At 53.5% G+C, this 12335-nt stretch overlaps 2 protein-coding genes across 5 annotated transcripts in view; one reads left to right on the top strand and one right to left on the bottom strand.

Moving 5' to 3' along the window:
- The window catches only part of AFAP1L2 (actin filament associated protein 1 like 2), a 108391-nt gene that overhangs the window by 95534 nt on the left and 522 nt on the right, over positions 1–12335 (top strand). For 3 of the 4 annotated variants that reach the window (XM_007964141.3, XM_007964148.3, XM_007964145.3), the window contains 10 exons: positions 601–685; positions 1195–1299; positions 3857–4068; positions 6248–6393; positions 7259–7370; positions 8020–8271; positions 8355–8523; positions 9302–9457; positions 11295–11488; positions 11608–11730. In XM_007964141.3, the coding sequence (XP_007962332.3) occupies positions 601–685; positions 1195–1299; positions 3857–4068; positions 6248–6393; positions 7259–7370; positions 8020–8271; positions 8355–8523; positions 9302–9457; positions 11295–11488; positions 11608–11730 (1554 nt within the window). The remainder of the gene's footprint in view (positions 1–600; positions 686–1194; positions 1300–3856; positions 4069–6247; positions 6394–7258; positions 7371–8019; positions 8272–8354; positions 8524–9301; positions 9458–11294; positions 11489–11607; positions 11731–12335) is intronic. The other variant, XM_007964146.3, reaches the window with a different exon arrangement.
- VWA2 (von Willebrand factor A domain containing 2) overlaps positions 11224–12335 on the bottom strand; it is a 54620-nt gene continuing 53508 nt past the window's right edge. The window contains exons 16-17 of the transcript XR_012094051.1: positions 11857–12204; positions 11224–11326 (exon numbers count right to left, since the gene is read on the bottom strand). The gene's annotated coding sequence lies outside the window, so the exon portion shown is untranslated. The remainder of the gene's footprint in view (positions 11327–11856; positions 12205–12335) is intronic.

The raw sequence follows: 12335 nt of genomic DNA, 5'->3' as shown, positions 1-12335 counted from the left end.
AACGCAGCTTGATTGGAACGTTCTGAGGGTTTCATGTTCTAACAGCAGCAGCTGCTGCTACACTTTTCTAGGGATCATCTTGAGTCCCCAACAGCCCTGTGAGCAGACGGGGATGTCACCCCTATGTGACACCTGCAGAGTGAGGCTCAGAGAGGCTCATGTCACTCGGGCACCGGCCTGGCAGCAGAATGCTCCGGCCAGGACTCAGATCACATGGTCTGCTCCTGTGCAGACGAACCAGCTCGCGTTGCTAGAACAGTCAGCTCTCAAAAGACTTCTTCACGCTCTCAGTATGAGTGGTTGCTAGCTTGACAGTCAACGCCATCGGGGACACACTCTAATGCCACCCATGAGCAACCTGCTTGCCCTGCCCAGTGGCTACAGGGTCGCCGTCACATCAGGTTGAAGAGCCATTTGGAAGTTGGGCCAGTGTCCTACCAGCGACCTGGATTCTGCCATTTAGGTGGCCGGCAGGGGTTTGCTCAGGCATATAACCTCTGGCATACAACGAACAGCCATCTATTATTTTCCCTTAAATTGTGGTCTCCAAGGTAACTGTTCCCAGCCAGTGATCTCCATTCATGTCTCTTTTGTCCATAGCCAGATATAGCTGAGAAGTACCTGTCAGCTTCAGAGCATGGGAGCTCCGCGGATGGCCACCCTGAGGTCCCAGAAACCAAAGACGGTAACATCGTGTGATCGGGAGGGGAATGGTGTCCCAGGCTGTGAGACTGGGCTGTCGGGCTCAACCCTAATGGGTTTTAGCAGCTGGTTCTAACATGGCCTCCCATTAATAAACTACTTGGAAATACTGCTAATAGATCCAGGAAAAAGGGAGACACGGCCAAATTGAAGTTAAGCTTCATGAAATGCTGGGGATAGAATGTTCTTCCATCTCTTCTTGTTTGCTAACCCTATTTCAAATCTCTTTGAGCCAGTACAGTCTGTAAAGATTCTCAAGTGGTTGTATATTCTGTAAGAAGTCTGTGTACCCCTCTTGAATGTGTGACTTTAAAGACACCTGACTCTGGCCTGCGGCTACTGGTTTGGGGAGATGTGTGTGTGTGTGTGTGCCTATGTAGCGGGGAGGGATGGGTGGATGGAGTGGAAATGGGTTTGCTATTTTTTCCATCTCTCATGGGCACGCGGGTGGACCACGTGCAATACCAATTGCTTTGTGTCTCATCTTGACAGTCAAGAAGAAATGTTCTGCTGGCCTCAAACTGAGCAACCTAATGAATCTGGGCAGGAAGAAATCCACCTCACTGGAGCCTGTGGAGAGGTCCCTCGAGACATCCAGTAAGAATTGTAGCTACCTCCGGGACCAGAGGCTCATTCCCTGGGCTGGAGCCTGTAGGAAGGCGAGCTCAGACAGTGAAGGCAGGGGGTTTTAGGTCTTTCGTAAACATCTCTAGGGATGGACAGCCTGCAGCCGTCAGGTTCCCATCTGTTGTTACTGCAGGCAGTTCTTTATGCCTGATCCAACTCTCGCTTGCTGCATTGTTGGGGCCTTTGTGGAAGTGAAGGGTAACTGATTGGTGTCCTCCTAGAATTCTTTTAAAAATGATGTTCATTTGATCTATATTTATAGGGTATGGCAGGGACCGTGTTAAAAGGGGACCAAGCAGAAGGATGGCAGGCACAGTACTGAGAGCTCACAGCCTGCCTGAGGGAGGTGATGATTTTATACCCATAAGCATGCACTGTGCCATCTTCGTAGCTATCAGGACTCAGGGACAGAGAGAACTTTTCTTGCCCTGTGGTCAGAGATAGCTTTGTGGACCTGAGCCTTGAGGGGCATGTAGGAGCGGAATGGTACCTGTGGACAGGAGCAGTGACTCTGAGATGGGAACAGCCGAGACCATGAAGGGGACAATGAGAACCCTGTACTGGTGCACAGGGTATGGGTGCGGGAAGGCTCTTAGAGGTCATCTCTATGGCCTTTGCTCATACTTGGGGAAACTGAGGCTAGGAGGAGTGACAAGCCTTTCCTGGGAAATATCTTGGGGTGGGCCTGGTATCTTGATCCCCAAGCTGGTCCCACATTGGAGGTCATCCTTCCTGGGGTCTGAAGGCCATTGTCCCATCTCTGGGTTCCCTTCCTGAGTCCCAGCTGAGTTTTCTTGTGTTCTGAGGCTGGCAGGGTGCTGGTGGGGGGGCTAGGAAGGCAGTAGACAGGGCTGTATCTTTGCATTCTCCTGCTTCTCCAGGCAGGGTGCCAGGCAGTGGCCTCAGGGGGCATGATGTTTGGCCTGGGAGCCCGGTCCCTATGAGTCACTGTTTAAGAGATGTGGCTGGGTTATTGCTGGATGCCTACTCCGCAGTGAAGCATGCTCCCTGTGGCTAGGGGAGGACTGGGAGAACCACAGCTGCTCTCCTTCCCAGGACTGGGGCTGCTTAACACATCTGAGATCTCACCTCTCATGATCCAAAGTTCTCTTCAGTCCAGAGGACTGTGATGGGTGTGTGTGGCATCTCTGTCCTGGTCTCTAATTCTACCACTTTGTGTTAATATGGCTTGGCAATATGCATGATCCCCACTGTGTATCCAGCACTGGGCCAGGCAGGAAGGTAGCTGTGCACTTTCACCCTATTGCCTGGTTCAGCAGGCCAAAGCTCAGGGCAGCTTCCAGTCCCTTAGGACACGGAAGGTGTCTGATGGGTTCTGAAGCTGAGATTCCGGGGGGACACTAAGGAAGCCCAGAGGCGGTGCCAGCCCAGGACACACCTGGACACCCATGCCCTCCTGTCCCCACATCCCCTCCTGTCCCCACATCCCCTCCTGTACCTGCGTCCCCTCCTGTGCCCGCGTCCCCTCCTGGATCTGCAGCCCCAACCCCTCCTGCACCTGCATCCCCTCCTGCACCTGCGTCCCCTCCTGCACCTGCGTCCCCTCCTTCACCTGCGTCCCCTCCTGCACCTGCGTCCCCTCCTGCAGCCCCGCTCCCTCCTGCACCTGCATCCCCTCCTGCACCTGCATCTCCTCCTGCACCTGCATCCCCTCCTGCACCTGCATCCCCTCCTGCACCTGCATCTCCTCCTGCACCTGCATCCCCTCCTGCACCTGCATCCCCTCCTGCACCTGCATCCCCTCCTGCACCTGCATCTCCTCCTGCACCTGCATCCCCTCCTGCACCTGCATCTCCTCCTGCACCTGCGTCCCCTCCTGCAGCCCCGCTCCCTCCTGCACCTGCGTCCCCTCCTGCATCCGCGACCCCTCCTGCACCTGCATCCCCTCCTGCATCCGCGACCCCTCCTGCACCTGCGTCCCCTCCTGCACCTGCGTCCCCTCCTGCACCTGCGTCCCCTCCTGCACCTGCGTCCCCTCCTGCACCTGCGTCCCCTCCTGCAGCCCCGCTCCCTCCTGCACCTGCATCTCCTCCTGCACCTGCATCCCCTCCTGCACCTGCATCCCCTCCTGCACCTGCGTCCCCTCCTGCATCCGCGACCCCTCCTGCACCTGCATCCCCTCCTGCATCCGCGACCCCTCCTGCACCTGCGTCCCCTCCTGCAGCCCCGTCCCCTCCTGCAGCCCCGTCCCCTCCTGCAGCCCCATCCCCTCCTGCAGCCCCGTCCCCTCCTGCAGCCCAGTCCCCTCCTGCAGCCCCGTCCCCTCCTGCAGCCCAGTCCCCTCCTGCAGCCCCGTCCCCTCCTGCATCCGCGTCCCCTCCTGCATCCGCGTCCCCTCCTGCATCCACGTGCCCTCCTGCAGCCGCGTCCCCTCCTGCAGCCCCGTCCCCTCCTGCAGCCCAGTCCCCTCCTGCAGCCCCGTCCCCTCCTGCAGCCCAGTCCCCTCCTGCAGCCCCGTCCCCTCCTGCAGCCGCGTCCCCTCCTGCATCTGCACTTCCTCCTGCAGGTTACCTGAATGTGCTGGTGAACAGCCAGTGGAAGTCTCGCTGGTGCTCTGTCAGGGACAATCACCTGCACTTCTACCAGGACCGGAACCGGAGCAAGGTGGCCCAGCAACCCCTCAGCCTGGTGGGTTGCGAGGTGGTTCCAGACCCCAGCCCTGACCACCTCTACTCCTTCCGTATCCTCCACAAGGGCGAGGAGCTGGCCAAGCTTGAGGTACCACCGGCCTGCGGGGCAGGGAGCAGGGTCAGCCAGGGTGTGGCGGTGGTGGCTGTTTGCTGCCAGTTTCTGGGACTGTAATCCTACCAAGGGAAACTCAATGTCTCCACGTGTTATTTTTCGTTTGCCTGAGATTGTTTGCATTTTTAAAAATTTCCATTCCTTTTCTGACCTCAGGGTGGTTGCATTATAGGAGTGGAACCATGCGCTACTTCCTGCACTTGGGGCAGGAGGAGTATTTTTAACTCCCTAAGCTACTGGAAAAAAGCTGCTGGGGATTCAAAGTGGGTGCTGTTTTGTTTGGGTGTCACCAGCTGGGAGAGCCTCTAGGCCCAGTACATAAAAACCACACTGTTAGAGCTTATCTGGGGGAAAAAATTCACTTTGTGATACAATAACATTCCTCTCACTCCCCATCCTGTTTGATATGATGTTACATTTACCAAAATAAGAAGTGATATAATGCCTTGCAAGCTGCTGCAAGCGGAGACTGAGTCCCTTCCACGCAGGGAAGCACCCACTTGCCGGTGAATGCTCCTTCACTTGGTCTTTGATGAGGAGGTCCTCATTCAAACTTCGCTCCAATCCTGCCCTCTGGTGGCTGAAAGACCCACATCTCAATTGCTTCCCAGGGTCTAGCTTATAGCTTGTATTTGTCCATTCAGCTGTTCCCCATCAACAAACATCTCCTCAGCACAGGAATATGGTGGACAAGAGCAATATGGGCTCCCTGTCCTTGTGGCACTTACGTCCTAGTTTGGGAGTGTGATGTTATTCAGCAAATCACCCAACCGATCGCTGAGCTTCAATGACTGGAAAGAAGTGGGGAGGGTGCGATAGATTTGTACTGGGGGCTGGGTGACAGGCTGGGAGCAACAGAGCCCTGATGGCTTTCAGGGGAGGGCAGCAAGCTCAGATCGGGGTTCTGAGATGCTTCCTCTAGCTACTGGGGTGGGAGTGGATGGAAGGGGGCAAGAAGGGACCTGTTAGGAAGCTGTCACAGCTGTCCAGGGCAGAGACGCAGCCTGGACTAGGGGAGGCCCATGAAAAGCTGTATTTAGAATCCAGTTGAAACTAAGTGGGGGTTGGGCATGATGGCTCACACCTGTAACCCCAGCACTTTGGGAGGCCAAGGTGGGTGGATCACCTGAGGTCAGGAGTTTGAAACCAGCCTGGCCAACATGGTGAAACCCTGTCTCTACTAAAAATACAAAAATTAGCTGGGGGTGGTGGGGCACCTGTAGTCCCAGCTACTTGGGAGGCTGACACAGGAGAATTGCTTGAAGCCGGGAGGCAGAGTCTGCAGTGAGCCAAGATCCCACCACTGCGCTCTAGCCTGGGCCACAGAGCGAGATTCTGTCTTTAAAAAAAACAAAACCTGTGAAAAAGAAATCAGCTAAATGTCAAATTCTGCTCATGACGACCTCTGGTGAAGAGAATGTAGCAGCAAAAGTGATGGAGCTATGGGTTATACCAAAGGGAGCTGATTTTCCTCATGAAAATAAACCTATAGCTTTGATTAAATGGGCAGTTTTTTCTTATTTTAAAGAAACAATGTTGACATTTTAACTGAGGTACCTAATGGATGAATTTGATGAGAATGCATTGTCCCCTGGGGAAAAAAATACCAAATTCACTGGGATTTTGATCACAGTTTGGCAGCTGAGCTAGTGTAAGGCATTTAAAAGTTGTCCCGACTTTACTGAAGCCACGAACAAAAATAAATTTGAATGTTATTTCTTAGGGATCCAGGGAGTCTTGTTGTATATGGGATTAAGGTGATGACATGCATCATTCATAAAATACAAGTGTCAACTTAAAAGACAATTTTTAAATCATTTTAAAAACTAACAGGTGATCACAATTTTTAATACTGATCACCTGGTGATAAGTTTTCACCTCCTAAACACACAATGTATATAAATCTCATATGGCCCTTGGGACAAAAGTCCACAGCGTTACTGAGGTGGCCTCAAGATGTCACTGACGGGAAATGTGATTTGGGGCCATTGGGGGGTGGGTAGGCTGGTGAGCAGGAAGGGCATGGCCCTGGGCTGTTGCAGAGGCTTTCGTGGGTGGGCTCTGGGGTAGGGGTGCGGTCATGGCCTGGTGGGGAGGGGCTGGCACCAGGCAGCACAGCCTGGCCCTGCTCATGTCTCTCTTGGCCTCGTTCCAGGCCAAGTCTTCCGAGGAAATGGGCCACTGGCTGGGTCTCCTGCTCTCCGAGTCAGGCTCCAAGACAGACCCAGAAGAGTTCACCTACGACTACGTGGATGCCGATAGGGTTTCCTGTATTGTGAGTGCAGCCAAAAACTCCCTCTTGTGAGTAATTTGGACCCTTCCTCTGTATACTCTCCTATTCCTGGCCATGCTGCAGGCCCTGGGTCAGCCGGAGTCGGGGGCAGCAGAGAGCACAGGGTCCCACCCCTCTCTACCCAGCAGCAGGAAGATGCGAAGCCAAGGAGCAGCCCTCGGGGAGGCCCGGCCAACGGCCAGGAGCTGAGCTAAGAGCAAGGAGCCGAGCCAGGCTTCGGGCCCCAGGGGCGGCTTTGGCATCCTCGGCAGCAGTTAAGACTTTCCAGCTCCTCCGGGCAGAGCTGTCCCTTTTCCTGACCTCCTACTTGTCCTTCCAGTGAATCCCTCACTGGGTCTCCAGCACACCCTGGAGAAAAGCAGGTCAGGGGGTGGTGCTTCTGTTTCCAGATGAGCAAACGGGCTGAGGGAGAGGCGTTTTTTGGTCAGGGTGGCAGAGCCAGTCTCGTGGAAGCTGGCCGAGCCACTGAAACAGAATCAGTTTTCTCATGGACCAGACAGGGATAGTGTGGCGGGTGCCACCCCAAGTGTATTGTGAAGATGAAATGAGAAGGTTTTTTTTTTGTGGTTGCTGGAAGGAGATCCTAGAAGGGAGGAATCAGGGAGAAGATGGCAAAGGGATCCTCCTAGGATGAGGCGTATGGGCAAGGGAAGGTTGTCTTTCTGGGAGGAAAATCTCAAACCAAGAATTCCAGGAAGGCGGTACTGGGAAAGAGGGAGGAGGTGCCCTCTGATCCATGGAGGTGGGTGTCCCAGATCTCTTGTGTGGCTACCACTTTCATGGCAACCACTCATCACTGGGAATCCTTGGAGCCTGGTGCTTTTGCCACCCTGCCCTGGGTGCTTCATGCATGCCACCTCTGCCTATTTCCAGACTGATGCAGAGAAAATTCTCAGAGCCCAACACTTACATCGATGGCCTGCCTAGCCAGGACCGCCAGGAGGAGCTATATGACGACGTGGAACTGTCGGAGCTCACAGCTGCGGTAAGGACCCGGCCAGGCAGCCGCCTGGGACTCTCCAGCCCTCCTGCAAACCTCAATCCCAGAGAGCATTAGAGTATCCCTGAGATTGAGTGGGTTCTGAGTCACCTACCAGGTCATTAGTGCAGACACCTAAGTGCAACAAGGCTGTCTCCTATATGTGAGGCTGTGCGGTCTGCTTGGCTTGGGGACTTATCTAGATGAAACACTGGTGAACCACTCTGGTCAGGGCTAGGGGTATGGTGGTGGGATTGGGAGTGGAGGCACCAGTAGGCTTCCAGGCCCAAATCGACTGTCGAGTGGGATGATCACAGCGATGGCAGCTTCCACGTGCTGGGCACTGAAGCCTGTGCTAAGCTGAGGACCTCCCACAGATGAGCTCCTTGAACCCTAACCACCTTATGGGAAGGTGCTGCTCTTTACCTCTTTACAGATGAGGAAATAAGGTTCAGGGAAGTTTAAGTGCTCTGTCTGGGTCTTCCACCTTGAGTGACATATCTAGGACTCAACCAGTGGCCCCCACCAGGAGGGAGGGAGATCTCTTGGACCATTGTGAGGTGGGCACCAGAGCTGTGAGGCAGGGCTGGTACCCCCTCCACAGCTGAGGGAGTGGAGGTAATGGTAAATGCCCCAGACTCTCTCTTTTCTGCAGGTAGAGCCTACTGAGGAAGCCACCCCTGCTGCGGATGACCCAAATGAGAGAGAATCTGACCGAGTGTACCTGGACCTGACACCTGTCAAGTCCTTTCTGCATGGCCCCAGCAGTGCCCAGGCCCAGGCCTCCTCCCTGACATTGTCCCACCTGGACAATGCGACTGAGGCCCTCCCTACAGACCCAGACCCAGGCCCAGGCCCCACCCCAGATGAGCCCTGCATAAAGTGTCCAGAGAACCTGGGGGAACAGGTACAGGCCCTCCCCTGCAGGAAAGCCAGACCACCTTCCCACGCCCCTTCAGCCCGCTGAGCCAGGTCTGCTTTCCCCCACAGCAGCTGGAGAGTTTGGAGCCAGAGGAGCCTTCCCTGAGAATCACCACCGTCAAAATCCAGACTGAACAGCAGAGAATCTCCTTCCCACCGAGCTGCCCCGACGCCGTGGTGGCCACCCCACCTGGCGCCAGCCCACCTGTGAAGGACAGGTTGCGCGTGACCAGTGCAGGTACTTGTGCTTGGGGAAGTTAGCCTGATTCCATCTGTATTAGTCAGGGTTCTCTAGGGGGACAGAACTAATAGGACAGATGTACATATGAAAGGGCGTTTATAAAGGAGAATTGACTCACACGATCACACAGTCAAGTCCCACAGCAGTCCATCTGCAAGTTGAGGAGCAAGGAGGCCAGTAGTGGATCAGTCCAAGTCCCAAAGCCTCAAAAGTAGGGAAGCCAACAATGCAGTCTTCAGTGTGTGGCCAAAGGCCTGAGAGCCCCTGGCAAACCACTGGTGTGAATCCAAGAGTCCAAAAGCTGAAGAACTTGGAGTCTGATGCTCGAGGGCAGGAAGCATCCAGCACAGGAGAAAGATGAAGGCTGGAAGACTCAGCAAGTCAAGTCCTTCCACGTTCTTCTGCCTGCTTTATTCCAGCCACACTGGCAGCTGATTAGATGGTGCCCACCCAGACCGAGAGCGGGTCTGCCTCTCCCAGTCCACTGACTCAAATGTTAATCTCCTTTGGCAACACCCTCACAGACACTCCCAGCAACAATACTTTGCATCCTTCAATCAAGTTGACATATTAACCATCCTTTAGACATCCTTTACACACCATCCTTTTCAGATTAGGAAACAAGTTCAGAGAGGTAGAGGCCCCTGTCCAGGTCTGGCATCCAGCCTAGCAGGGCTTTGTGCCAAAGCCCCAGGTTCTATCTGAGCCAGTAGATTGGGGACAGCCCTCATGATCCAGTCGTGCTGACCTGGGGCTTCCCTCTCTGGGTCCGTAGAGATCAAGCTTGGCAAGAATCGGACAGAAGCTGAGGTGAAGCGGTACACAGAGGAGAAGGAGAGGCTTGAAAAGAAAAAGGAAGAAATCCGGGGGCACCTGGCTCAGCTCCGGAAAGAGAAACGGGAGCTAAAGGAAACCCTATTGAAATGCACAGGTAAGGGGCCTGAGGGGCACCCCCAGTGGGGAGGGACCCTCAGCTCAGAGGGCTGTTGTAGGCTTAACTTTTTGGCGGAAGATCTAGCTGTCACCTGCCTTCCCAATCAGTGGGCCCTGGCCCCTTCAACCCTTGGCCTAGGTGGGTGCTCCTTGTGTGTCCTCTTTGACACACAATCCTGTCTGAAAGGCCATTCTCCTGGACATAGAGAGAAAGCCTATGACAGAACATCAATAGGACCAGCAGGTCATTGTGAAAAGCTAGTTAAAGGAGTAAGTTTTGTGGATTATGCATAGGCCATAAGTATTTTATTGTCACTTAAATGCATATTCCTTGGCCCATCTTTTGAAGACCTGGCACTGCAGATTTTTTGAGCTCTGGTCGGCTGACTGGAGTCTCATGTCATCCTTCATGCATTAACTATACCTGTTAATGCATCAGCCTTCATTTCTTTAAAGTCAACAAAAACTTTAGACACTTGCCAAGAAGTCTTTTAGATTATCTTCCAAATCACACTCATATCATTTGACAGCTATTTCCTGGCAATCTGCTGCATTTAAAATTTTAAAATTACAAAAATTGAGATGGGGTCTCACAATGTTGTCCAGGCTGGTCTAGAGCTCCTGAGCCCAAGGGACACCTGCCTTGGCCTCTCAAAGTGCTCGGATTACAGGTGTAAACCAGCTGCAACCTGCCTCTTCTAGAACCTTTTCAAAGTATTTGACTTAGTGTTCATGGAGTAACTTTTTGTTTATTTAAATTGTAGAGGTGCATGAACAAGCATAAGCAGCAGTACAGGTTTGGGGACAAATTCAGCTGACTGGTGAGGGAAGGTCTTGAGAATGCAAAGTCACCCACTGGCTTTTTTTCTTTTTTTTGAGAGAGAGTCTTGCTCTGTTGCCCAGGCTGGCATGTAGTGGCACGATCTTGGCTCACTGTAACCTCTGCCTCCCAGGTTCAAGCGATCCTCCTGAGTAACTGGGATTAAAGGCACATGCCACCACGCCCAGCTAACTTTTGTATTTTTAGTAGAGACGTGGTTTCACCATGTTGGCCAGGATGGTCTCAAACTCCTGGTCTCAAGTGATCTGCCCACCTCAGCCTCCCAAAGTACTGGGATTACAGGTGTGAACCACCTCAACCAGCTTGAACTATATTTTTTTAAACTCCAATCTTCAAAACATTATTGGTATACGTTTTCTTTTCCTTCTGTCTTTAGAAATGGTCCTTCAACAGCATCTATGAATTTTTCTTAAACAGTGGCCCTGTGCTCAGAACTCTATGTGGTACATACGTGATACCATCCTTTCCTCCAGCAGTGAAGCTTCTAGGATACAGGCCCTAGGCATCATTTCATGGTGTGACAGCAGTAACCCGAGAGGTTCAGGGTTAAGAGGAGGAGCCAGGGCTGAGGACTCCTCCTCTGTTAGGCCTAGGGAAGTCAGAGGATTGAGGGAACTCGGTAGGGCAGGTCAAGCTGCCCAGCCCTCCTCCACAGGCCATGAATAAAGCCCCTCACACTTTTGGGTCACTGTCAAAACAACCAAGAGTCTCTGAGAATCTACAAGAAGGGGCTTAAGCCTCAGACTCATGCCCTTTGGTGAAGCCAGAGCTCTCCTCCCCAAGAGCCTCCTAGCCTTTGCAGAATGCTAACTAGAGCAGGCCTGCAGGCTGCCCCAGCACACACGCCCCCGCCCCACCCCCGGCTCTAAGTGTTGGGGCCAGACCTGTGGTCCTTCTTGGGTGGTGAGGTATGTAGATCCTGCCTCCACCCAGCAGGGCTCCCTGGCCTGGGCCGAGATGCTGTTCTCTGAGGCCTGCATACTTCTCTCTCCAGACAAGGAAGTCCTGGCCAGCCTGGAGCAGAAGCTGAAGGAAATGGACGAGGAGTGCCGGGGTGAGGAGAGCAGGCGTGTGGACCTGGAGCTCAGCATCATGGAGGTGAAGGACAACCTGAAGAAGGCTGAGGCGGGGCCTGTGACACTGGGCACCACTGTGGACACCACCCACCTGGAGAACGTGAGCCCCCGCGTGAGTGCTGGAGCCACGGTCTCTGGGCTGCTTGTAGGGCTCCCTGGACATGGGTTGGGGCAGGTGGGTCACATCTCCCTCCCCTTGACTCAGTCCTTGCTCTCCTCCTGTAACCATAGCCCAAAGCTGTCACACCTGCCCCTGCCCCAGACTGTACCCCAGTCAACTCCGCAACCACGCTCAAGAACAGGCCTCTTTCAGTCATGGTCACAGGCAAAGGCACTGTCCTCCAGAAAGCCAAGGTAAGTAGTCACTCCCAGTCTCCCTTGGGGCCAGCAGGAATGTCACTAACATAGGGGCCCATCTTCTGACCCAGGTGGTGCTTTGTGGCTTTTGGCACCAGCTCTGAGCAAGGGCTTGGCACTCACCAGGGAATGGCAGTGGCTTTGCCATGCCTTTGGCTCAGTCTTTCGCACTGACCAACCAGAAAGGTGCTTGCACTTGGTTCGCGTGTCCTTCCCTGTGAACTTGGGGATACTTCAGTTCTTACCCTCCACACAGTTACGGGTAGATTCCAGCAGGACAGCTGCAGCTCAGGGACAGATTATGACAGTTTTCAAATCAAAAAGTCAGTTACTCCACAGGACTTCTACCATTAAAACTAAAGAAACAGACTCACATAGGTGGTTTGAATTGTCCAAAGTTGACCCCCCAACTAGTGGCAAAATTCTCAGCAAGTTGTAAATGAGGAATCCATGCTATGATGTAGTTTCTCCCTGAGGGTTAGTCAAAAAGTATCATTAATCATTTACTCATTTGTACACTAAAGAACATGCCTAGGGCTGCCTTTGGCAAACTCTGTTCTTTATTCCTATCCTGCTTACTTGCTGGAGATATTTGGAGGTGC

This window comes from Chlorocebus sabaeus, chromosome 9 (assembly GCF_047675955.1).
Source record: "Chlorocebus sabaeus isolate Y175 chromosome 9, mChlSab1.0.hap1, whole genome shotgun sequence".
NCBI classification, from domain to species: Eukaryota; Metazoa; Chordata; class Mammalia; order Primates; family Cercopithecidae; genus Chlorocebus; species Chlorocebus sabaeus.
Note: the sequence above shows the minus strand (reverse complement) of the source record. Positions and strands in the feature narration are given on the sequence as shown.